At 42.3% G+C, this 27,238-nt stretch overlaps 2 protein-coding genes across 2 annotated transcripts; one reads left to right on the top strand and one right to left on the bottom strand.

Moving 5' to 3' along the window:
* Positions 1 to 478: 478 nt before the first annotated feature.
* On the bottom strand, positions 479 to 6,216 carry selenof (selenoprotein F). The gene is made up of 5 exons (XM_026374444.1): positions 6,127 to 6,216; positions 5,211 to 5,378; positions 2,393 to 2,456; positions 1,884 to 1,933; positions 479 to 1,692 (listed from the first exon to the last, which is right to left on the bottom strand). Exons 1-5 carry the CDS (start codon positions 6,172 to 6,174, stop codon positions 1,561 to 1,563), a joined length of 462 nt encoding a protein of 153 aa, XP_026230229.1. The 5' UTR covers positions 6,175 to 6,216; the 3' UTR covers positions 479 to 1,560.
* A 742-nt stretch (positions 6,217 to 6,958) lies between these two features.
* hs2st1a (heparan sulfate 2-O-sulfotransferase 1a) lies at positions 6,959 to 26,136 on the top strand. The gene is made up of 7 exons (XM_026374442.1): positions 6,959 to 7,082; positions 21,457 to 21,710; positions 21,856 to 21,941; positions 22,163 to 22,301; positions 22,697 to 22,794; positions 23,920 to 24,077; positions 25,103 to 26,136. The coding sequence occupies exons 1-7, from the start codon at positions 6,959 to 6,961 to the stop codon at positions 25,324 to 25,326; spliced, it is 1,083 nt and encodes a 360-aa protein (XP_026230227.1). The 3' UTR covers positions 25,327 to 26,136.
* Positions 26,137 to 27,238: the final 1,102 nt, after the last annotated feature.

Raw genomic sequence — 27,238 nt, forward strand, 5'->3', positions numbered from 1 at the left:
CCGAGTTGTACAAGCAAATTCTACAAGACAATGTGAAGATTAACTGAAACTTATATTTATGCAGGAATAAAGAACATTGAGGGTTCACCTACTTTCTACAGCCGCCATATGATTATATAGACGGGGAAGTGTAGTTAATAATTATTATCATGGAACTTAAACTTTTTTTGTAGACAAGCCATATAAGACACAAATCAAGCAGTGTAAATGAAAACATCTATGAGAATCTTTATGGTTACACCCAAAACTACAGTTACTGAATGAGTAGGCGTGCTTATTAACTGGTCATGTACATGTGCAGGCATGGTGTCCACTTGCAGCAGCAGTAAGCTGCAATACCATTTCACACCAATAGATATCAGCAAATGCATGTCTTTGGTTTGATTTTAGTTTAGAGTCAGGCACCAGCAATGCAGTTATCTAGTTGGTAGCATATGTGAATCTGTGGACATTTCTGCTGGATAAAAAAGACACACTGTTGACAGAAAAACCATCAGACACTTTGTTTATTGTTGCATATTTAAACCTTCACATCATTTTCTCAAAAACCAGCATCTAGTAAGAAGAAATCCAGTTTCTCTTCATAGCAGAAGATGCTGAAAAACACAAACATACATCAAACCTCACATCCCAGCACTGGTTTTCTGTGAGGCCTTCACTAATGTGTGTCCCAGCAAAGACATCTGCATTCGGAGAGCAACTCGGATCCATTCATTCTTACTACAAACCCAGTCATGTTAAGCGTTATAAAAAAATAATTATACAAGAATATCGAATGGAGGGGGCATGACAGAAACTCTCACAGATGGAGAACAAAACAGGGCAACCTAATGAATCACATTTCATCCATTATTTACCTGTAATGTTTAGGTGTGAATTATTTCAGGTGTGACTGAGTTATTACTCATTCTCACATACGTTATTTGATCAAACCAAGAAATCCATGATTTTCAGATACAAAAACAGTCAGATCAGTCATTTAACAACAATCTATCAAGGCCAAGTTGTGTACAAATTGGTAAATAACTAATGGAGCCAGTTCATCCAAATTACAAAAAGAGAATTCTAATTTGCCTCGAGTAATCTCCAGTTGTGTAGGTCATTAAATTTGCTCAAGGTTTAATAGATCTTGTGTCACTATTAAATGTAGGAGAATATAATTTAACATGTTGTTGTTAGACACTGAAAATCTAAATTTACAGCTGCAGATCTTCCCAGAAACAGTGACCCTGTTACTCAGCTTTCACTTGGACAAACATCTCTTCACAAACTCGTTCCAATGATCACTGTTCGGTTATAAGTGTTAGGTGCATAATCTGCGGAAATTAGGACACAGACGAGTTCCTTATGAATATTTTAACTGGTATTTTTCAGTGCAGGGCCCCAAACAAAATTTTACTTGCCTAAAGGTAGAAGCATAAATCTCATAGCGTTGGAACATTAGAGAGAAACCTATCTGCAGGCATAGATAAAACAAGGAGTGAAATAGTTTTTTTTGTAACTTGGGTGAACTGATCCTGAACTGAACAAAAAACAAACAAACAAAAAACGTACTCTTGTCTATATCCGATCTAATTTCTCACTTAGGAACTCTTCCACACTGTCTGTGTTCCACTTGAGGATGCTGAGTTCTTCAGCAATGTTCCCATTATCGTCCAAAAGCTTTAGTACAGGATCTGAGCCTCTCACATACTGTAGTGTGGGAGGGGGTTTGTGAACAAAACAAGAACAGGAGTGTTAGGAAGGCAGGCATGTCCTCAATACAAACAGAAAATGTTTGAATCGTCTGAATGTCTAAAATTATCTTTGGAATACAGATGAAGGTTAATGCATCTAATCACGCGTTTGTATCAGACATCATAAACACAATTCATCATCTATACCTTGATCTGAAGACCCTTGAACATCTTCGGCTTATCACTCCTGACAAAAGCTGAGGAGACAGAACACTAGTGAGACAAATGTCACATAATCAGTCAATTGGCTTTTCTCTTATAGCAAGGAGGCCTGTAATTGGTGACAACTGCAAATCCTCCTAAGAATGCAGTGTTTACAGCGTTGGCCACAGCTGAGGTAAACAAATGACCGCCATATGGCACATACAGGGCTCCAGACGTCTACGCCCAAACTGAGGCGAGCTCCTGTAACTCCATCAATGTAACCTGACACCAAATTTACCAAATGTTACACTGAGCAGAGACAGGAGGTCTGGTCCCAAGACAGAGGACAATAAAAGCCCTGAGGCACCTTAGACCACCTACTGGAAAAAGTGACTCCCCTTCACTGAGTAAGACTACAACCCACTTAAGGCAAGCACTCCTTTTTAGGAAAGAAACAGTTATTTCTAAGGAACAAAATAACTATCAGAGTAAATCCTCTGTGGAGGACTCACCTTGGACTTGAGGGAACCTCCCCAGTTTTCATCCACACACCTCGAGGATGGCTCCAGCATAGAGCTGCACAGAAACACATTGGAAGATAGTGAGTGAGGAGCTCTCCCCCACAGATCAATTACCGCACACAGAGACAAAAAACCCTGCTGCTGGTGTTAGGACGCCTGGCCGGCAGGAGTAATTTGATTCAGACAGACTGATTCATAAACGTGTCCAGGAGACTCCTTGGGGGTCATTAAACTGTGAGCATGTGCATATGGAGCAGGGCTGATGGATGGCAGTTTGTGCAGGGCTCACTTGTAATCAAACCTCCAGCACCAATATACAATAAGTTAAAGGAAATTGGAGTGTCACAGCAGTATTTCAGGACCATGCTCTACTCGCCATTTCTAAGAGGAGCGCTGTAAATAGTCTGGTCGGCCGGTTCACACAGCAGATTTAATTAAGCATGCAAAGCTGAGATCCTCTCCTCTTCCTATCTTTCCCATGCTTCTGTAAACAATACAGCACTGCTGAAATTACATGTTCACACTTTTCATTTTGCCACACATGGCAGATCAGAGACAAGTCAAGACTCTGTTTCTACTGGGAAATAACTGATAACTGACAGCTCCACATGGATTGACCTGAGCATTTTAACATATTGAAATGTTCTTCCGTTAGCTGCTCACCCCGTCTATCAGTGATTTAAAAATCAAAAGCTAATTACTTTTATTTTGATTACCTTACTTACAACTTCACCATGTAATGAATTCATAATACTAAGAGGTATTGGGTTGAATGAGTACCTAACACTAAAACCTCACAGATCGGCTATATTCATTTCTACCTAAGAATTTCAACATAAATGATGTAGAACTGTCAATAAGGAGAATCAGAAAAAGGTTGAAAATACAGAAAACATCCCGATAAAGTATAGCCAGCGCGTTCTGACCTTCATGTTTAACTAAGACCTGTGAAATTTGAGATCATAATGAACACTTTAAATGTCAGAAGATGTTGGCTTAAAGGACCTTTACGTAAAAGAAGATTATTCTGGACCTCTGAAGCCTTGCTCTAATATTAAGGGATAAAGCTGGTGATATCTTATGACTTTCTTATAGTCAGATAATCCCATGAGAAGTCTTAAACTAACAGCACATTGACCCAACTCTCAATATTTTCTGGCTTCCCTGGCATGTGTGTGGCTCTCAGCCCTAAGCCCATTAGTTCCTTCCAGTAAAATTTTAAAAAGCGGTCACAAATAAATTGTTAATTTTTTAACGAAGCTAAATGCAGCCAGGTTCACCACATTTCTAATTAAACACATTTTTCGCTGTCAAACCTGTCAGACCCACAGCAGTTTTACTTGTAGTTTATAGATGCGTAATGTTGTCCCAGTAATTAAGGCTTTTAAAAATCTTGTAAGGCCATATTTCAGAGATTTTCATTAGAAGCCTTTTAAGATGTCCAAAGTCTGCAGATGCTCTTAATTTTAACAGTTTTTACTCAAACAGGAGTAAATGATGCATATTGTACTGTTGTCATTTTTAAGCTGCAGGAGCTTAAGGAGGTATTTGCAGCATCCGAATGATGATGTTTGTAGGACTGAATCAAAATAAAGTCAATCTCTGCCATATTTCATTGTAATAAGAGATTATTATTCCCAGTGCCACACTTTGGCTCACTCACAACAACGAAAATATATTAAGCATTAGCTATACAATACTTGTAGCAGAATCACTTTACGTCTGAAAGAAAGAAAAATGCTAAATATTGTGAAATTGATCCTTTATAGCTTTAAAGCCCTGAAATGGAGCCTTCCTGTAAAGCAAACTGAGAGACTGAGACTGAGAGACTCAAATGTTTTGCTGCTCCATAGAGACGTGCTGTAAAGTGGCACCCAGGAGAGCTGGGGTGCTGTTATGCGCGGGTGCTCTGCAGTGAAGCACATATTTGAAAATGAGTAACCGAAATGTCCTCCATGCTCAGTAAATCTTACTAATCGACTAGGCTCCGCAATAAGCCATTTCTCAGAATGTTTAATGACACGGCACTGATGTCAATGCAAGACTGAAAGAATTCTTAAGGCAGATAATTGCTGCTGTCTGAGAGGAAAATGTGCTTAGTGACACTGTCATCTCGACTGGTACCCTCAGAGAGCAGCTGGAGACACACACTTCCTCTAAGTGACATTTTTATTCAAATTGTGAGGGGGAAGAGGTGTAATCTTTCCTTTAAGTGCCTGTGTGAAAAGGAGGTATTATCAAGAGGTGTAATGAGGTGTGCTCTACGTTTTTCCAAGGTGCTGTTGCTGGGATACCACACACGCTCTTGGGCCTTTGCTTAATCAGAGGAAAAAAAAAAAAACTACATTGTTTTTCCACCACCACTTGACTCAGTGTTTATCTGCCGGAGCGCAGCAGGGACTCTGCTGTAATCAACAGAGCAATGAGCACACAGTAACACCTCCTCACTGATGACATAAAAGTCTGCAAAACTTGACATTCTGACCTCATGGGGAGTGTCAAGAGATCGATTAAGACAAACAACAAGTGACAAAGTTTGTGTGTGGCAGCTCAGATCTGATGCTACAACTGTGTCAACAGAACTGGATTGTTTTTAGTAGCAGCTTAAAATGCTGAGAGTTTGTGACTGTCAATAGTCCCAGTTAGTGACACAGCCTGGTCCTCTGAGTTCTACTACTATTCATTGAGGTGTACTGCTGTTATGACACTTTTATAATGTCACTGTAGCATGCTACACAATGGGACTGTATCTCGACAGGCAATTGGACTTTGTGTTTGCCTGAATCCTGAGCTCTGCTGTTCCCTTTACCTTGCGGGCCTCCATCTGGGCCTCCTGCTGGCAGCAGTGCCGGCAGTCGGGCTGGAGCTTGTTGAGGCTGAACTCCCCTAGCAGGTCACAGGAGCTGCACAGCAGGTTGCTGGAGAAGCCCAGCTCCCTGCATGCCTCCGACGACAGCTCGGCACCATACGCCGACACCTGGAGAGGGCAGACAGAAGAAAACGTTGTTACTTGCCCACATCTCATATGAAAACGCACAGGGACCAAAGGTGTGACTAATAGCAAAGCTTGCAATTAGGGCTTGAGGCAATGAGCAATTCGGTTTAACTGAATTAAAAGTATATTATGCGACTGGGATGAAAACCAAAGTGTGAGGTGAGTACTGCTTGAGAGTAGTAACGCAACTACAATGTTTTGTGTTCAGTTAAGGTCAACTCTAAAGTTGTGATTTTAAAAGCTGTTTTGCAGTTTGCTCAAACAGTCATAAACAATTTCCATATCACATGTTAATGTGACAATAATGCGGGTGAACAGACAATATAACAGTCTGAGGTATGTCCATAACCTAGACATAGTATTTTGACTACTCACTCGCACAGTGGCACAGCTATCTTTTTTTAGCTAGCTACAGTGATTTGGGACTACATACATAACACAGATTTTGACTGGGATGCGTAGCTAAATTTTGAAAACAGGTGGATTTTGTTTTTACAAATTAGAAACATCTATTAGCTAAGAAATAAACACAGGAGCCTTCACTTCCTCTTCAGGATACACGGGTTTTGACGATAAGCCACGTCATTTTGAAGCCCGGTTACAGCAGGATGCGGCTCGCAAAACGGAACAAATCTTTACACAGCTGACAGCGTCGCCAAACGTTTATGCTAATCATAAGTCACTTCTGAAAGCTGCATGTAATGCTCTTATTTAAAGCTAATCAACTCACCGTTTGTAAAATAGAGAGGAGCCAAAAGACATACACCTCTCCCGACATTTTGGAGGCTGCTTTGTTAGCGAAAACTACTCCGAGGACCCCTTCAATTCTCTGGAGGGCTGCCCCGACGCGCCTGACCGTTAATCTTTATAAACGAAAGATAATGTCTCCATTTAAGGAATTTGACAAAGGGTGGCGGAATTTCTATATTTAGGTTATATAAACATGTCTACAAATATATGAAGTGATAGGAAGAGTTTAATTGTACTTTATACATTATTTAGTTCTGGCATATCCTGAGCGCGACTCATAACTTCTTCTTCGCGTCCTCCGTCATCTTGGTTCCAGGAAGAAGTGCGACATCTGTTGTCCCATCTCAGGACAGACTGTTAGACGTCGTCCAATCCTCGCTGAACAGACAGTGCTTGTGGACGAATAGGAAGCCTCGGCTGCGTGGTGGACTGTCCCTGCATCCAATGGTCTGTGCGGTAGCAGCAGTCCGTCTGTGGTGCGGTGGTGAACACGGTGGATGGAGCAGGACAGCGCTACATGGGGGACACAGACGACAGCGGCTGTCACCATCGCTCCTACACCTCGGAGGTGGAAATCCGCACTCTGCCAAAATCTCTAAGGCTTCACTGCGCTCAGCTAGTGGGATTTAACCAGAAGAACTAAGCAAGCTGACTGTGAACGCTTTGCATCGGAGGATCTGATCGTTCAGAGAGGTGGAGAGGGCCATGCACAGACACTCAGCCGCTTTGTAATCGCCGTCGTCGCCGTGTGTGCGTTTTCAGCGTGTCCTCCTCTGAGCATGGACTGACCAAATCCCTCTCCGGATGATTTGATGGGGCTGCTCAGAGTCATGATGCCGCCCAAGTTGCAGCTGCTGGCGCTGCTCGCCTTCGCAGTGGCCATGTTCTTTCTGGAGAACCAGATCCAGAAGCTGGAGGAGTCCCGGGGAAAGCTCGGTAAGTTTAGGCGGCTGAAAGCTCGATCCCATCCCACTCACAGCACTTCAGGAAGACCTCGGATTGTGTGTGAGATCTCTCTCATGGGGGTCAGCCTAGATGTGTGCATCCCCATTGTTGTGCGTTTGGGTCAATAAACGAGGCAGTGTGCTGAGAGAGCAGTACTTCATCCACCACACATGCTTCATCAGATGGATCAGACAATGGCTCAGGATATGTTAAAAGATCTGGTAGCTGTCCTATTGAACCTTGCATGGTCATCCTAGGTCTTTGTCATGATTTAATGCCTACATATTGTGTCTAACTCTAATCTGTGCAATGCAGTGTGAGGTTGAGGAGGTGCTGCTGTCCTCCTGTTACAGGGTGACATGGGTTGAGTGAGTGCTTGTATACTAAAGGGTTACATCTAACAATTATATCAAAGGTTGATTAATCTGACAGATATTTTCTGGATGAGGTAATTCATTGTTTGCTCTCTACATTGAAAATAATGGAAAATGACCATCAGAGTTGCCCAAAGCTCAAAGTGACAGTTCCAGTTGTTTTGGCTCTAAGTTGACAATGACATTATATTACTGTAATAATAAATAAATAAATAAATAAAACAGAAGGTTGAACTGGAGAGCAGTCAGCATTTGAGACTAGAAATAACTGAAATACAATAACTGACTGTCAGAATTGTAATTATTATCTGTTTGCTCGGTCCACTAATTGTTTCAGTCATAGTGCATTAGGTGCTTTTAGGATGAGAAATGACAAATCATTTAAAGATGTCATAATGCTGAGCTGTGCCAGGGTGGAGGTTCATGAGTTGGACTAAACTCTGGGATGGTGCTCATAGAATAAAAGTAAACACATTTTTGATCAAAGTCATTCTTAGTAATATTGTGCATGTGTTAGGAACATAAATCCTCTCCTGTGCCTTTATCAAACTCTCTCCTCTGATTGAAACATGGTCGGCGATGTGTTACAATCTCATTGCTGGCTCCCATCAGGGGCTCTTTCCCAATAAGGATCTGGGACACTGCAGGATTATCTCTCTGGTGCCTCCACTGTGGGGATTGTTTTAAGGAACAGGAGAGCGATGCAGAGACCCACAGAGTATGGCCAGCTTACCTCAGGGGTTCACACATTGCTTTTTGTATCTTTTTGATGACAGTGGGAGCCTGGCACTGTGGAGAGGGCAGCCAGCGAGCCTTTTTCATGGCAGACACTTTGACATGTTATGGCAAGAGAAGCGCAGGTGTAATTAATAACATTACAGATGGCTGCAGTGAATTCCATTTAGGTGAAGCTGTTCCAGGGTCCTGCTACGGTGCATGCTGGCTCACACAAATGGCTTCATCTAATGGAACAGAGAAATCATCAGTGTTATTGCTAACACCGGTGTTGTTTTTCTGCTGCAACAAATGAAAATGTCTGCTGTGATTAGGCACTTTACATTTTGTCTTTGAAAACTGTCTTTTTAATCAATAAAATATACCTATATAGAGAAGAATATATAGAGTAATTTATTGTCAGGTACATTTTATGTTGGTATTTTACTAATCAGCTTATCCACTAATTCAACAATATTTTGGCCTAGTTGGTTGATTAACAGACTTATTTTCATAATCAAGCAATGGTTGGTGTCATTTTTCAAACAAAAAGCTATTGAATCTGAACATTTGCAGTTTGTATGTCAGTAAATACACAAATGAGAATAATGTATAGTCAGGAGTTTAAAGATACTGATTCCTGACTGACTCTGTCAGATGTGCCAAAGATGAGGCTTTGTGGGAAGTTTCCAGGCCTTTAGATTAAATTAAATAGTTACCAGTCATCTTAATTGAATAGAGTTCCCCAGCTGAGTTGGTTATATTGGCCTGTGACATGGTTTACTGCTGCTGTAAAGGGCTTTACTTTACACCCCATGAAAATCCAAACTCTCTCAGGCTGCACTCACACACACAAACACAAAACACACACAGTCCCGATGCTGAAACAGAACCTGAGAGGCCTTTCCCTGGGCTGCCCACCACCACGGGAATCTGTTGACTTGGCAAAAAGCCCTGTGATGGATGACTGGACTGAGCAGACGTCTGTATACTGGAGCTCTGAATTATGTGCTGCATTGCCAAATAATTGTGACTGAGTCTTTTGCAGGCATGATGCCGACAGACAGCCACAGAGCAGGTCACATTACCAGGTACACCAGCTGCAGGTCCGTCTGTGCTACAATAAAAAGCAGCGGAACGGCCATACGATCATAGCAGGGACAGGTGGCGTCCAAAACCAAACCAGAACAACGTGAATGACTCATAAACCGGCGGAAAAAAATCTTTTAGAGGAAGAAGCTTTTTATGTCATCTTCTTTGTATCATGTTTTCACATGTTCACAATTATCTTCATGGGGGTTGGAATGACCAGCGTCCTCTCCTCGCAGCGTGGGATCCTATTGCCTGACGTGCCGGTTGAATCATTTCCCCCATTAGACACCTCCCGCAGGGCAGACAAGCTGTGATTTGCTTCCAAGCTAATCGTCAAGGTTTCACTGAGAAGTCTCCTGCATTACAATCATGCCGCGATGCAGTTGTGTGTCCTGCTGGGGGCCTAATCCATTATTCTGACAGTATTTCTCTCCGGCTGCTCTCCGGCACTGCTGCTGGCTTGGTCAACAGTAACTTGCAGGGCTGGATGGAAATAAAGTTTCTTTAATAAGGAGCCACAAACAGGAATTCAAGGATCCCTGTCAGGTGTGTCATTAACTCTCCCAGTTTAGGCATGTTTAGAGGTTCACCTTGGAGTCAGCTTGGTTTGCTTTGACTGATCAACAGCGATTATATTTAGAAAATCAGTGGATTGAAAGTGAAAACGAAACCAGCTCAATATTACCAAACTGAAACTTTTAAAATGGCAGGTTTATTTTACACCACATTTTGTTTTGTGTGTAATTTGTCTCAGATTTTTCTTGTGTGCAGAGTTTAATTAAGTGATTAAGCTGAAAATATGTCGTCTTTTGGCATATCAGTTAGATCAGGATAAACTATGGGGAATTATTTGTAGGTAATGTCCTAATAAGTCAATTCAGTAATACTTTTGTTCTTTCTCTGGCTGAAAGCACGTTTATCACACAGGTTTAGTGCATCATTTGTGTGACATCTGTTGTTTCTACTTGCTTTTATAAATGGAGGCATCTCAGAACCTATTTCCCCGGAGAGAATAATCCTAAATATGAAGAAAACACGAGTTGTCTTTGTAGCAGCTGTAGTGTTTTAAACAAGTTTTATTAACTTTTTAATACTTTGGAATCAGTCAAAAATTAAATATATATATATTTGGCCCGTTAATTCCACAGGGAAGTTATGGTTTATTGAGAGCGGCATAAATAGAAATTCTGTTTCTAAAACTGTCACCTTATGGCCCATGTAACTGGACAAATGCCCTCTTCACCTCTCTGCCCTGCAGGCCAAGTGATGGCTGTGTGTCTCCCAGCGGGACTCTTAGTCAGAGACTTTGTTCCCCCAGCATCATCGCCTTTTTTCTGCTGGCCGTTATTCAGCCTGATTAAAGGAATTCAATTTCCATCTGTTGCGTGGTGATATTTAGTTCCAGACACAAGCGGCTCTGTGATGAGCTCTGAGAGAGAAGAGAGATCCTCTTGAATGCAGAAGAAGGAAGGGGCTGCATGCGCTCATTGTCAAAGTGTTCGCAGAGCTGACGCATGACTTTCAAGCATTCATTTATCGCCGCAGCTCATTGCTCCCGGGGCTGTGCTTGAATCCGACTTTGATTGTCATGCCAGACACTCGCAGCCTCAGGCCCACCCTCATGCTCCACCACAGAGGGAGCTGCGGCCAGGAATTTGCTCTTGAAAGGACATTGGTCGGGCTTCATGCACACACTGCGTGGACTTTGATAGGGCAACCTTGTACCACGGAGCCGCCCTGCTGCTGCTCGCAGTCCCGCTGAAGCTCATTCATCGTGTCACTGATAAAGTCTTGAGCTGCAGTTGTGTTTGTATTTTTACTTTATTGATGATCCAAGCGTCTACCTGGTTTCCTTTCACTCCTACACATTTGTCAAGTGAGTGTCAACTCATGTCTGTGACTCACTCAGATGGCTGCACCAACAAACAGTGGCTTCCATTTAAATCTAATTGGCGACACGTCGCTAGCTTTCAACTTGACTGAATCCTGTTTCCTTCCACAACTCCAGGCACAAACCTCAGCCTCCCAATTGCGAATCCCTCAGCGTTACTCCTTCTTCTTGTTTCCCCCTCCTTTATGTTGACACCGCACTCAGATTCCCTTTGAACTCACCTTGACACTCCACATCTCTGTTTTTAGCTTCCCCAAGGGGTATAAAAGGTGTATGAGTCATTTGCTTTCACTCTACACTTTGGCATCTGCTACTGTAAGCAGCCAGTAGTGTCTCTCGCCTGGACCAGCATGATCAGTCACTCTCTGAAACATGCCATTTGAGTGGCTAATGGAGGGGAGCCCACTGTGTAGATGGGCATAGGTGTCGGGGATAGATTTGTTGTGGGAGGCGGGGAGGCAGGGTGCTAACGGTCATTCTGGGCTTTTGCTGTATTGTTAAGAACAGGCTTTGAAATGGGGCCGAGGATTTATTGCCTCTGGCACACACTTTTTCTGACCGGGAACATGATCCTGCAAAGTGGCGTGCACCACAGTAACCGGAGCCGAGTCACCATTTGCTGGGTGCAGGGTGACAGACAGGCTAATCAGGGTGTTATGGACGGTTTCACACCGTGGATGTAATTGTAGAAGAACACCCTGCTCCCGTACCGCCCATCATTCCCCTCAGCTGGCCTCTCCCCAGTATTTACACCTACCTCTTCACACAGACACAGGTCTTTTCCCATGTCACTGTTGGACAGAGGTGTGAGCTCTCTCAACCCAAAGAAAAGCGCTTCACATACTGTATGTGCAGACCACATTAGTGGTACATGTCGGACAAGGTCCGAGCTCTGTCTGATGAGGCCTTTTAGATATTATTTAGTAGAAGCTCTAAGTCAGATGTAACTCTGAAAGCTGGGACTTCTTATTATATATTGGGTGACACCTGTATTTCATGCTCCCGTGTGGTGTTTCAGTAATCACACAAGCTTCAACAGCTATTGTAGACTTTCAGATACTCTCACTTTGAGAATTCTTTTGTTACGCTTTGTGGGTTTTTGACACATGATGGAGTGTGCCGTTGTGTCACTTTCATCTCTTGTTCTCTGCAGAGTTAGCTGGGTTTCTTTCTCCCACCGCCTCATTCAGTTCATCTTCTGACAGGAGAACTGCTGAGAGGCTAATAACCCTCTGTCATCATGATAATAACTTATAATGACAGTATCTCATCCAGCTCTTTCTGGATCAATAGTTGTAAACAACTTCTTTATTCGTGTGCCGAGTCTTATTTGTGATATTCGAATGCCGCTTGTGTTCTTCTAACCCCACTGGAGGAGCGCCTGAAAAAGAAAATATCTGCTACTAGCTTTGAAAAGAAGAAGCTATTAAAGGAGGAGGAAGTGTGGAGGGGGCGAGGGAGGGAGGGAGGATGGTGTTAGAAAGAAAAGGAGAAATACATGAGATGATTTAATTTACATGGCGACAGAAATGTTTAAAGCCCCAGCTGGTGAAAATCATAAGCTCCTCCAAAAGAAAGGAATGAGGAACGCACGCCTGCAGCGTTTTTGCAGCCAATTTCATCAGAGGGATAAGGGAAGAACGAAGATGGTGGAGCTGCCGTGCCCTTCTTCATCCTCCCCCTCTGGTTCAACTTTGCTCCTATTAGCTCTACAGCTGGCTAAAACCTGCCTTTATCTTGTTTTCTTGTAACACGTCAAACACCAGGTGCCCTCGGGGACGAACTGTTAATATGCTGCTACTACACAGTTTTCATTCTTCACCCTGTCAGACCTCTCCACCTCTCCATCCCAGTGTGCGCTGCCTTTTCTTTTCTGTCTTTCTGGGTCTCTCGGCACGTGTCTCTCTCCCTCTCGTCAGTGTGCCGAACGAGAGCGAAATTCAACTAGAAGTTCATTAGACAGAATACAAATAAGTACAAAGTACGGCAAACAGCTGTGGTTCGTATTAATGCAGTATCTGAGTTGCTGAATATTCAGCTTCCACACTCAGACTGTCCCCTGCTGCGCGAGGATCAGTAGATTTATGTGTCTGCATCTCTTTCATGTTTTTGTGCGTCGACCTCTTCTCTCTCAGTAATGCTACACACCAGATTGATCGATCACATTGTTTTTTTTTATCTTCTAGCACATGTTTCCTGACATGCTTTTGACCAGTCCAACACACAGGAGTGGTGTTGCTGCTGATTCTGACCTTATTAAATGGATTGTTTATAACCCAGACACGATTAATCTACAATGAATCAATCAGACACTGTTTGTGTCTGTTATAAATTTGTAAATGCCGTGTAAGACAATGAACATCTCAATTGATAAGTTGCCACTTATCAAATTTTCAGCCCACTGCAAAATAGAAAACATATCAGTAGATAGTGAACATACTCACCACAATGTCTAACTGCCCAATATAACGTCTGACTGAAGAGTATTTAATTACAAGGATTTATGGAACTATTAACTTTATTTTCAACCTATTTTGGAGCTGAGGACTAAATCTTTTTAAAAAATGTTCAACATTTGACATTTATGGAGCAGTTTGTATAAGAGCTACTACAGACAGCACACGTCTATGATGGAGTCAAACCGTGGATGTCGAGGTTACATGTGATATATTGTAAACATTCAGCTACCAAGACACTCCAGGCCTAAATATTATTAACACAACAACCCTAAAAATGATATTTAGTCTATAGACAGCTGAGGCTGAGTTAACACTTTATTTACATCATTAATCACATTGTCTGTTAAGAGATTCGGGTTTGTGATGCTGTGATAGTAGCCTTTAAGCTCATTTATTTTGAAAGCCTAAATAATTACTTATCTGAGGGGAAGTGGAAAACATTATTATTAAAACATTATTAACATCTTTTTTTAAACTTGTAGCTCCCTCTGTAACTACAGAAGTCTTTGTGCAACATTTTTCACATATGCTGAATTCTTTCCCATGAACTCTGAAAAGTCAGTGTGTAAAATGGGCAGAATTTCCTTTACTATTGCTGAATGTATCTCAACAGTGACTATGGCAAACATATGTTGATCTCAGGGGTCTTATCTGGACATCTGGCATGATAAATTTGAGTCGAACTGTAAAACACAGAAATCCGATTTTGAAAAGGGCTGTTTTAGCCTCACCTTGAGAAATGCATTTACAGCCTCGTGAGACCTCACACACTGGGTAAAGCAGAATTTTAAATTGGAAAAAGAAACGAAGAGCACCGGCAGGAAATCTGTACTCCATATTGACCAAAAACCCTGAGATTGGGTACTGTATTGGAATCAGTAAAAGAGCGGCCGGTTCATCCCAGTACAGTGATCGTCCGATGGTGAACGTGGTTCAACATCTTTGCAGGATTTATGGCCTTCAGATTCTAGATATAATGACATGAAAGAGGAGAAGCAGCGCGCCAAGAGATGAAAGTAGCACAGATAAGCCTGCAGAGATGAAGAGAAAACAAGTTTTACTGGTCTCGCTGCAAAAGATGTTGTGTGTAACGGCGTCCTCACGTTTCTATGTGGGACAGATCCTCAGTAGTGTTCACCTTTCCCACCCACTCGTCATTAAACCTATGAATAGCCGTCATCTGCTCTGTCTAATAGAGTTTTCCCTGGACTCCCGTAGATGCATTATTAATTATCTGTTACAGGGCTGAGAGAGACAGAGTGAAAAGGAACATCAGATATCTGGGTTGTAGTTTGCCATCAGCTCTGCACTGTTATGCAAACATTGTTTGTTGTTATATTAGGGTATCGCATTGTATTTCAGTGTGAATCAATATGCATTCAGCTCCTGTCTAATTTGTGCTTTTTTTTTTTTTCTTTCTCCCACTTCACGCTCAGATTTAACTGCAGTGTTTGCGAGGCTGTGACTAAAGTGTTTAGCAGTAACAGGAACGTCGCTGCTGTGGTTTCCTTTCCTATTTAAAAAAAATGCTCTGACAAGAGTAAGCCAGGTATTTTCTCCTCCGTTTGAAGCGCAAATGCTTCTGAAAATGTTGGCTAATTCCCACTGCTTAGTCATTGACAATCTGTGCCAAGATGAGAAATGTTCCAATCAATATCTCCCCTCCCCTCCACAATCTGCGCAACCTGTCAGACCCGCCTTTACTTAACAAGGCAGGGGAATGATGGGATCTGCCATCTGTGTAAATTGCTCCATAATCTCATCTGACTGGCTGTTTCTGATGAAGCAGACCGAACGTGGCCTCCTTTACTCTTTCTGTTTTCCCAGACATTATTGGCTCCCCTGTCAGACAGCGCTACTGCTTTCGATCACACAAAAGACATATTAGGGGAGAAAGTGGCAGGTTGAACCATGATGATTATCATCTCCATCTCTCCCGGATGGTTATCATTAGTGTAGAGACATGGCTTACATTTAGACTATGAATTATAAATGGGCCACATGTGGCTGAGGGTATTTAGTGGGCCCTTAACTTTAGTCAGACAGCTTGTATTTTATCAATGGTTTATGAACACTACAGAACAAAAAAATGCATCATCCAAAGCTGTGACCTACAGTTTTTGAGGCTTTTCTCCAAAGGAGGTCTTTTCTAAAGTTACTACTGTTAATGGCTTTTCCCTCAATGACAGTGAATTGAGTAATTATGGTCTCAAGACCCGTGCCCCAAACCACTTAACCACTTTGAACTGTCTTCTGCACAGCGTTGCCCTTGTCGGTGCTAACAGACAATTTGTCTCCTCCCAGATCAGAGGAAAGCTTTGTTGGCTCTCTTTGGGAAAAAATACAGTTGTTTTCAACATGCTTCTTTGCTGGGCAGAAAAAAAAGTCTCTAGGTTCAGAACGATATGTTAACTTTACATGCATAGATTGTGCTGAATTAAACACAGACACCCAGCAGCAGCAGTCCCCCAGAGGATGGAGCGTCTCCCACATGCTCATGACCTGAACAGCACTGCTGCTCCTTTCAGCGTCTTCTAGTAAAAACAGAAAGTCATAACAATGAAAAACTCTACAGCCTGTATTTATTGGGCCTCGCAAAGCAGCCGTGCAGAGACCAGGACAGGAAATATCACAAGGCTGTGAAACTTCTTATTTATGAGAATCTCATAAATGTAGCTAGACGTTTTACTTTCACTACCTCGTCCCACTGGGTGCATCTGTTGACTTGAATTTTAATTGCACAGGTTTTGCTGTTGCATGTATTGGAGTCTGACTTGATTTATTATATATTGCTCAGCATTCCCATTTCTTCCTTTTATGATTAAAGAAAAGAACAAGTAGAAACTTCACACATCATCCTGAAAGTAACGTGCTAATACTTCACTGTGATATGCGGTTTGTCAGTCTGTGTCATTTATACAGTGTCTATATTAACACCCCCTATTAGTGGTCCTAAAAGGTATGGTAATGTGATTTATTGTAAATTTCACAGATAATCTAGTAAAGCTTCAAGTAAGATTTATTCTTTTTTTAGTTTATTAAAACCCAAGGTGATGTAACAAACAGGCCAAAATACAAACAGTAATTTAGCTTTAAAACAATAGAATCTTTATTGAAAGCTACAGATGATTTTTGCTGGAATAAAAAGTTATGAATATTCTTTTTTAATAATCATATTTTGTTTACATCGTCATTGTTGAAATCTCTTGGGCTGCTCCTTCCTGATTTTCATGGCAAACAAGCAAAACAAAACAACTGGAAAACAACAAAAATGCAGAGTGTTTAAAACGCTGCGCGACATTTGACCATATTCATGACATTCTCTTTTTTTAAGGCCTCGTCCCAGTAGTTCCTGGACCTTTAGAAGGTACTACCCCGATCAGACCTGCAGCAACTAAATTTAGTCCCTAATGTCTCTAGCAGGGGTGTAATGATTCTCCAAATCCATGGTTCCCTGCAGATTTCAGGTTGTGTTTTCTTTTTGTATTTTGCAGTTTTGTCTTATTGAACCACGACGTGGCACCGTGGACATTGGAGTCTAAAAGGTGACATTCTTGGCAGAAATGCAGATAGAGGAACTTCCTCAACAGCAAACCCTTGTAAACCATTGTAAGATCGCCTGGTGAGCATTTCGCCCCGTCTCTATCTTATACCCTGACCTGGCTGGTCTCTTTTCTTCTCTATCCCAGCTTTAATGTGAAAGACAGACCAGTGAATGAGACCTTTCACTGAGTGTCAATGTCACACTTGTGTGTCAAAGCCAGTGGGAAAAATGCCTCAGCTTTGGCAATTACTCCACTTTCAAAGAGGCCACTTAAACGGTTTCAGTTGGATTAAATGTGTTTCTAGGGTATAGCATTTTTCTCTAAACGTAAAATTGTGTGAAATGCTGCACATAGTATTTGTGAGTAGTTTATGGGCTGCATTGTGCATGGTGCTGTACATCTCTGTTCCTGCTGTCATGCCGAGCTTGTTTGAAAGCTCTGAATGTACCGAACACCTTCAGAATCACTTAATGAAAGCGCTCTCATTTATCTGTCTCCTTTTTTGGTTGTCTGCAGCTGCCAGCAGCAGTGAAAAGCTGCACACCAGATTCCTATGACAGCATTTTTCATATTCCTTGTCATCATTTAAATAACAATGGTAATGCAGATTCTGCTCTATTTAGTCAGGCCTGAATCTCCACACCAGCCTGACTTCATTCCTGCTTCCCCTGATAATCCACTCTCTGCTAAACCAATCTAGAGACTGAATTTGACTAATTATAAATTGGGTCCAGTTTATCTAAATGTTTGTGAGTGCTGTAGAGGTGAGGGGACTGTGCCCATGAATCCCTGGCACTGTAAAACAGCAGCATGCATACCCGGTCTAGGCTGAGTGAAGAAGAAGAAACGGCACCAGCAGCAGGAGACTAACTCACTTTTTCTACAGCAGCAACCTAGATCTCCTCCTTGTCATCCTTCGTCGATTTTGCAATCCAGCGGCATCCAAGCAGAACCATACAAGCCATACACCTCAGTCTGCTGCTGATAGCCAATCTCTATTACCCACCTAGCCTAAGGCTTCGGTTCGAGAGGCTAACTCTCTCAGGGGGAAGCGAAGAGAGGGAGAGAGCTCCAACTGTTGGATCGTAGTGATGATGGATTTATGAGCTTCTTGCAGAAAGGATCATTGTCTCTCCCCCACTTTTAATATCCCATCAGATCTGACATGATAGCAATAATACATGATGGCCCGTCACATTTTGCAGATCTGGCGGCAAATACAAATGATGATTTCAAATGCTCGCATCTGTTCAGCTGCGAAATTGCCTCCGTAAATATGTGCAACTACTACCTGCCTGTTTCTCTGTCTCTCACTTTGAATGAAACTCAGAGTAATAGGCTTGTAGTTGTCACAATGTTTAAGACCCGTGTTGGCTTCACGGTTCATAATTAGCTTTTAATGCACAGAGTGGGCTTGAGGAGAAGAAACTGACAGAAATGTGGAATGAAAGGGGGCCCGCTGTGTGGTCATAGTAATTCAGGCTTTTTGTTCTCTAATTAAATGACCTCAGAAGGGAGCGCTAAGCCGAAGTTTGTGTGTGTGTGTGTGTGTGTGGCGCCCTCTGATATGGAGGTTTGTGCCAAGTGTGTTCACTCTCTCAATGAATAGGGCATCTCCCACAAAGCCTAAGCAGCCCTCTTCGTGCCTGCTTCGCCTCCTTGTTGGTTGTTGGAAATTTGGCACAAAGCACCATGTCTTTAACAAGTGGTTTCTGGGCACCTCCTCGTAGTCCAGGGCATTGTAGTTAGGGACACAGTGCTCCCCAGTCTTTTCTCCCTTTGCTCCACCGCCTTTTGGAAAATGGCTGAGAGCCTGGCAGCCTTCTTTGTCAGCCAGGGCTACATAAACAATTATATTATATATGTGATGGGTGGTGCACTACATTGGATGCAGTGGGCACCACCCAGTGGTAGGTAGGACTGTTAATTGGGCAGGTAACAGTGTCTTTGAAGCTGGCAGGACTGGTTTGTGTTTGGTGTTGGCCTGGTACATGTAAACCTTAACTCTACTATTAATATAGTAATTTTCCAAGAATATTATATTTGTTCAGTGTTGGTGCCGGCTGCTTTTTTCTTTTTTGACTCATATTAATGGTGTACAACAAGCTGACATATTATCCTGTTGTAAAGTTCAGAGCAAAGTGTCAGCAAACCCCCACCTATTTACACCTCCTGCAGATATGGAGCATAACAGCAGCATTCATTTGAAGTCATGTTTCTGGCCACTAGCTGAATCAAGTCCAACATTCATTTTCCTTTTAGCTCTGTTTTGGTATTTACCGAGTCACGAGGGAAATATCTGACTCATCGGAACTGCACATACAGAAGTGTTTTGTCTGAAATATTATTCTGTAGAAAATTCTGTGTTCCTGTTAAGAGTTAAGGTGATATGGAGGCTATGAATCCCTGGACACTGTCACAGGTTACACCCCAACTACTATTCTTGAATGCCGTGACTTTTCTCTTTCCCCCCCTTCACCGTACTCCAGCGTAAAAATAATCCTAAAAGGACATTCGAGCCGAGGCGATAAAGTTCCAACACAGCAACTGCTATCGCTGTTGTTGTTGGCTAGTGTGTGCTTTGGACGGACATGTGAGTGAATGTTTCCATTACAGTTGTTCAGCATGCTGACAGGCTTCGCCCATTACAACCACCTGGCATGTCTCCACACCATCAGGCCTGGAGCAACAGTTGCAAGCTTGCGGAAGCAGCGTGGCTCCGGACGTAACCAGATCCGGCTTCGATGAGTGGAACATTAACAGCTGCTCAGGACTGTGTAAGACAAGGGGCAGTGAGAGTTACTGTGTGTGTGTGTGTGTGTGTGTGTGTGTGTGTGTGTGTGTGTGTGTGTGTGTGTGTGTGTGTGTGTGTGTGTGTGTGTGTGTGTGTGTGTGTGTGTGTGTGTGTGCTGTTTTATGCACGCCCATGGTTTGTTCTCAGATGAAGGAGAGTGTGGCAGAATCACAGATGACATCTTAATTGGCCTTTCGGTGCCAGATGCCAGCCCGACGAGGCCAGTCCAGGCTGTAACAGTGTCTCAGCAGCCAGGCAGGGCTTTAGACAGGATTTTAGGAGCCTGCTGGCTCTGCTGAGAGCTCCCACGGGTATTAGGTGCTCCAGTGTTGTGCTGCCTCCCCTTCTCACACACACACACACACACATACACACGTTTCTTCTTCTCTCTTTGTCGTTCCTGCGGAGTGCTCTGAAGCATTGTCAACACCAGTCAATCTGAGGCAGATTGAGAGGAAGAAAAGCCCGAGGGCAAGAAAGGCCGGGGCTTCTTTGTGTTGAATCTTTTTACATTGAGGCACATGAGGCACAGAGCTCTGGCTTTTCTGCATCTTCATGCAGTGTTTGGATTGGGATACCCCCCCACACGCCAGCAACCTCAACTCTCCACTCCTTATTTAAAATGTATTGATATGCTGTAAATACCGGTTCGCTATCAAATAACTGTAGCAGCACCATCTAACTCCAACCTCTAACCTTAGCCCGTCACCTCTCGCTGTTCACCTTTGCACCCTCGACATGGGAATCTCCACCCAGCAGAAGAGAAAACCAGCCTGAGTCATATTAAGAGACACACAGACACTTGAGTCTGTGGTTAAATAAGAAGGAAAGTGAAGGTAGGCGACTGATATTAATGTGCAGCCTGATTAGCGAACAAGAGACGTGTTACCGGAGCGTGAAATAGGCTGCTCACAAAATGATTAACTAATATTCTTGTCTGACATTATTCTTAATCCTTGGTGTGAAACAGGAAAAGAGTTTTAGCTTCCTTCTCTCCAAAAGAAATAAAATGGAAATCCATTTTTAATGAAGTTACAGTTTAGCCTCTTACACACCGCGTCGCCTCCGACAAAGACAGGATCTTTTTAAGGGGTAGTGCATGTTAACTGGATGAGGTTGAAATTAAAGTCTCTATATGTAGTAGGGATGTCAAGTATGCATCAGCTGAGTTGTGTTTGTTGATACTAAAGAGACATGTTCAACACTAACTAGTATATAAAGGCATGTGGACATTGGAGATCTTAGAAAATCATTTACATCTCAGCATTTTTGTTTCCCTGCATTCTTGCTGCTCGTCCACCATGAAAGGCGTTTTATAGAGATGCTTTCTCTTCACATATTCTGCTCCACAGGGAGGTCAGAGGTCAGGTTCCGCCACAGAGCAGCACTCTTGGAGGAAGTTGGAGTTTATAATGTGCAACTCACTGAAGTTGTCCAGTCTATTAAAAGAAAAAGTACAAACCCTAACTTCACACCCTGAACTCACCTTTGTCTAGAACGAGCTATCGCCAGACATGAGGTACGAGAGATCGAGCAGCGTCACACACAGGACGGTCTGCGGGAACGGGACTCTGCTGCAGCACTGCTGTCCAACAGCGAAGATGACATGGTTATCATCTACAACCGCGTACCCAAGACGGCCAGCACCTCCTTCACCAACATTGCCTATGACCTGTGTGGGAAGAACCACTACCACGTCCTGCACATCAACACCACCAAGAACAACCCAGTCATGTCCATACAGGACCAGGTCAGAGCAAAAGCTTCTTTAACAAGTTTAACGCAACTTCCCCATTTTAATTTACAATGTACAGGCCTGTCCTCTTAGTTTTCCTGTATTATTGTCAGTTTGATCAAATGTTTGTACGTAGTAGTAATTATTGTGGTTTTTTCAGGTGCGGTTTGTAAAGAATGTGACTGAATGGAGGGAAATGAAGCCGGCTTTCTATCACGGCCACGTCTCCTTCCTGGACTTCACCAAGTAAACAAATGTTAATTTACTAAGTTTATAATGCCAACATAGTAAGAACCAATGTATTCACACTCCTTTGTGCGTTGACTCCACCTTGTGGTCACTGAGTGTTTTTCACTTATTGTAATGACCTGTTGGTCTGTTACAACACTAAACACATTAAATGTGGAGCTGCCTACTAGTTCAAGTCCTGCTGAGGTTTCTAACCCAGTCACTGCCATGTCTCTTAGGTTTGGGGTGAAGAGGAAGCCCATCTACATAAACGTGATCCGGGACCCCATTGAAAGGCTGGTGTCCTATTATTACTTTTTGCGCTTCGGGGATGACTACCGGCCCGGTCTGAGACGCAGGAAGCAAGGAGACAAGAAGGTTAAAAACCACAATTAATCTCACCCTTTTTTTCCAAATCTGTTTTCAATGCAAATGTGTTTGTATTAACACAGAAACCTTGTTTTACATTATGCATGCAAACACCTATCTGCATTTGGGAGGAGGAAATGTCTTATTGAAACACTCTGACTTTAAAAGATACACACCTTTTTTTCCTTTTACAACAAAATCTGCATGTAAAACACAAAATGTTTGCTTCTCAACTCTTCTATTGGAAGTAATTGTCAGTATGAACAGGAAGACTGACAACAACATACAAAAAGTGTTTCAGTGTTAATGAAGGGAACCTGATTATTGTGTGAAGACAGCCGTACAAATTTAACAAGTACATGTGTTTTCTTCAAAAACGCTCACATACAGTGTTTTTATTTCAGACATTTGATGAATGTGTATCAGCTGGCGGCTCAGATTGTGCTCCTGAGAAGCTCTGGCTCCAGATACCCTTTTTCTGTGGTCACTACTCTGAATGCTGGTAGGTATTCAAACGCCTGATCCACGTTCAGATGATGTGGTTTCCTCTCGTCTAGACATTTATAAATAATATTTTTAAATAATAGTTCTCATGATATTCTAACCAATGAATTGATCCTCCCTCTGACTGTTTGGTTACACAGACAGTCAGTAAGTCAAAGGTGGATGAAGCCAATTTCCAATGGACAATAGACATTCAAATAAAAAAAACATGTTTGTGTACAACACATCATGTTGCTTCATTACAGTGAACATGGACATACAGGTGTATATGATTAGCATATACCAGATAGGGAAGAAAACTTTTTTTATCCTTTCCTCACCTCAGGTAGTTCAAACTCTTCAGTAGATACGCTGTATCAATTTTGTCTCACATTAAGCTTCACAGTCTTTTCTATCACTTCTGCTACTTTCATCTTCCCAAGGTCTGTGATAGCTCTCTCAGCCTTGATCCGTTCTCTCTACACTATGATCAGTATGAACTTCTCTCTCTGCCCTCACTCGTCTTTATCACCGTCCATAATCTCCCCTTGATTCTGCCCTTCACCTTTTATCCATCGATCCCTTTTGGAGCATGTTTCTCACTGCAGAATGAAGACACTGAAGTATCAGGGATTTAGTTCACTGTGATGCATTAGCATTAGCAGTGTATTAAAGTAGCAGAAAGCACCTTAGAAACATTAAAGAAATACTGGAAAGAAAAAGGTGAATTTGCCACCAGTCCAGTCCAGTGTTGCTATTTTGGCTTTGCCAAGAAGATACTTTGTAGTTCTAAACATCTTCTTCCTTCCTTATTATTTCATTTCCCTATAATGATAACACCTGCCAGGATGCCACCAGTTTCATTTTTCCAGTATCTTCCTGCCTTCCTGCTTTCTCCACCACTCCACTCATCCTGGTGTCTCAACTCTGTCTGAACTCACATCTCTCTTAATCCTTCTTCCTGCCACTGTCGTCGTACCTCTCAGCTCTCCTCTGTCACTCTCCCCCTATGTGTCATATCTAACACTGTCCATCCCTTCCTTTACTGCTCTTCAAGTGTTTAATATCCAGCAGAACAGTCACAGTTCAAGCAGAAATACTGAGAAAGATAACCACATACACATAACACATAATCTCTGTGCAGGAATGTGGGCAGCCAGTGGGCTCTGGAGCAGGCAAAATACAACCTGGTGAACGAGTACATGCTGGTCGGGGTAACGGAGGAACTGGAGGACTTTGTCATGATGCTAGAGGCTGCGCTGCCACGTTTCTTCAAAGGCGCCACGGAGCTGTACAAAACAGGTGCCACATCTGCTAAATAGTTAAAAACCATTTGCTGTCGTCCTTTAAGTTTTGGTTCCTCTCACCAATATAAATATTGAAAAGCAACACACAGCTCACATTGCAAAGCTGAGCATGTGTGTGGTTGCATATAAGCAGTTTGAATTGATCCTTTGAGGTTTTGAATCTTGATCAATATGCACTCACGTCTCCCTGATGTAGTTGCGCTAAGTGCACCCAGTATGAATCATGACCAAATAAAATAATTGTTTTTACCAGCAGATGGGCTCGAGCTAATATAGAAAAATCTTTATTTCACATGTCACATTCACTTAAAGCAGTAGTTGGGTCAGACATTAGGAAATGTGCTTTTTCCTCTTTCTTGCAGAGAAATGGAAAATTAAGCTTAGTTTAGCACAAAGAGTAGAAACAGGGGTAAACAACTAACTCTGACCGACACTAGCAAATACACCTACCAGTTCCCTAGAGATGATTAAATACCATGTTACATGTTGTTTATTTAACTTGTTTGGGACAGGCTTTGTGGGATTTCTTTGCCGGGCAAAGCTCTCTGCTGTTTGCCCGACAACCACACGGTGACATACTCTAAGAAGTGACAGCATGTGGCCAAGAAATGGTGCATAACAGAAATACAAATAGCACAAAACCTATTCTTTCACCTCTGTTTAAAAAAACATATCATTTATTAATTAGAAGTATTAAGCATATTAACATTTACAGCAGCTCTGATTTGATTTGGCATTGCTTAGTATCATTTAGTAATTATCCCTTAGAGCCATTTAACATGTATTTTATTTGCTGATTTTATACATGGAAATGGCTTCATGCATAAAACACTGACTAAAAAGTAGATTAGAGCAGAGAAGACTTTGCCTTGCAAGCAAGAAACTTGTTTTTGGGATGTAACATTTACGGGTACTAGGAAAATGGCTAGGATTATTTGCTTTTCATAGCTCATATTGTGAAGATTCAGTCAAGTTCGACATGCACCTGACTCCTTTAAACCACTTCTTCTCTGATCACAGGGAAGAAATCCCACCTGAGAAAGACCAGTGAGAAGAAGCCGCCCACAAAGGAGTCGATCGCCAAGCTGCAGCAGTCTGCCATTTGGAAGATGGAGAACGAGTTCTATGAGTTTGCACTGGAGCAGTTCCAGTTCGTCCGGGCGCATGCTGTCAGAGAAAAGGATGGAGAACTCTACCTGCTGGCTCAAAACTTCTTCTATGAGAAAATCTACCCCAAAAACTGATGATGCAAATGTCAGTAGAGGAGTTTGGAGAGGACTCTTTGTACAGGCTCAGAGGTCCAGTCTGAGATGAAAGAGAGGGAACAGACTACAGCTGACGCTGTGAGCGGCTTGAACTGGTTTGTGTGGAGCTGCAGAACAATCCACCTCTGACGCAGCGATCACGCCGGTGATTGCTCTGTTATTCACATCTGTGCCGGCCAACTGGACGAGTGGCTCATGTTTCGTCAGCAGGTTGCGTCCCCAGCAGCTCCCGGGCCTTCACTCCTTTTCACCTCCGCGCTAAAGGTCGTCGGCATAGAAGGCCTCTGCTGGCACATGGGTGGAAAAGGAAACGTTATCTCCAACAGCTGATCAGACCCTGACTCCCAAATGGGCTTCACTGTTCCAGACTAAACCCTTTCATTGGCTCCGTACTGTTTGGTTGTGTTTTGCTATATTTTAACTCTTTACTATGGTTGTCTTTTGTATGTAAAGACAGTGACATTTTTCATGGTGAAACGACGTCCCCATGCTTCACCACCACTAACTGAAAGAGATTTTACGTGTAGGAAACTGACTACTGTGCTGTATTATTGGACTTGAATGATAGCTTCTAAGATGTCGATTACTGTTTTTATGAAATAAAAATCCTGTGACAATGGACTACAATATCGCTGTATTGTACAGTAGCTTTATACTGTACTTGACTTTTGTTGGATGACGTATTAATGTGCAGCTTTGCCCAGAACCTTTTCCTGGGTACTGAAGGAATCTTTTTCACGTGCTATTACTCAAGTCAGGAACACAAGGTGAACATGCTGCTGCTGTAAATATCGAAGACGTTTCCAATGTATTTTATTTCCAGACAGATCGGTTACTGTACATTTTTTTAAATTTAGCACCCTTGTAACAGTCTGGGCATTTTATCAGTTTGTACATGTCTTTCAGTCCTTACACTTCTCTTTTTATTCTGCATTTTATTTTTCATATTTTATCAATGTATAACCAGCTAAACATGGGTGCCCAAGAATGTGTTACCCTGCTGCTTAACGCAAAAGTCCAACATTTTGGGCAATATTTTTGTTTTGTGAGAGCTGCATAAGAAGGAAGACACCAATCTTCTCATCATCTACAAGAAAACGGGCATATATTTCCCAAAATATCTCACTATTCCTTTACATCACTGCTGTTTTCTTTGCAGATTGGTGGTGAGTTTGATCATGACTTTAATTTGACTTGTCTCCCGTTGATTAATTGGCAGCAGACAGACAGGAAAGTCACCTCTGTCTCATAAAGGCGTCCTATCATAAAGGCAAAATATTGCGTCACCTGGAGGAGCGGCACAGAACTCTTCTCATGCAAATACATCACAACTCCTGAACTACTTCAATGTACAGGTGAATAGGTTGTAATTCTGAGGATGTAGTGTCCTGCTCAGTTTTTGTGTGCCTTCTCTACACCCACCTCTCTCCGCTTTGTCAGATGGAACATAAAAACAACACGGATGTCGGGGCTATTTTCACCTTTTCATTGCCAAACAAATACACAGAACATTTTAAAAAATACCACAGATGCATGTGTGTGTGTTTTTTTTAATTCAGTACAAATGTTTGCGCATCATCCTCATCTGGTACAAAGGAGCACAGAGCAGTTAATACAGAAAAACGGGTACCATGGGGGAAAAAAAGATTATTTTTAGGGCTTGGCATCCTGCAGAGGGAGATAAAGAGCTGCCGGTTTGCTCCTGCCCGTCCATGTGTGCATGTTTGTTCATTGTCACATCCTTCAGTATTCTGATGTTTCTATTATAAAATATAGTGGAGATAAATATGTTAACTCCATATTTTGTCAAGTTCTTATGAAAACAGAGGATTTCCATACATTTAAGGCACTGGTCGTACCTGCCAGTGGGTGGATATTTTCTCTTATTGCA

This window comes from Anabas testudineus, chromosome 17, assembly GCF_900324465.2.
Source record: "Anabas testudineus chromosome 17, fAnaTes1.2, whole genome shotgun sequence".
Classification (NCBI taxonomy): domain Eukaryota; kingdom Metazoa; phylum Chordata; class Actinopteri; order Anabantiformes; family Anabantidae; genus Anabas; species Anabas testudineus.

Excerpts from the sequence above, each read along its gene's own strand:
- hs2st1a (XM_026374442.1), top strand. The coding sequence starts at position 6,959 with ATGGGGCTGCTCAGAGTCATGATGCCGCCCAAGTTGCAGCTGCTGGCG. Across the intron at positions 7,083-21,456 it reads GGAGTCCCGGGGAAAGCTCG|AACGAGCTATCGCCAGACAT; the intron begins GTAAGTTTAGGC and ends ACCTTTGTCTAG. Across the intron at positions 21,942-22,162 it reads TCCTTCCTGGACTTCACCAA|GTTTGGGGTGAAGAGGAAGC; the intron begins GTAAACAAATGT and ends CATGTCTCTTAG.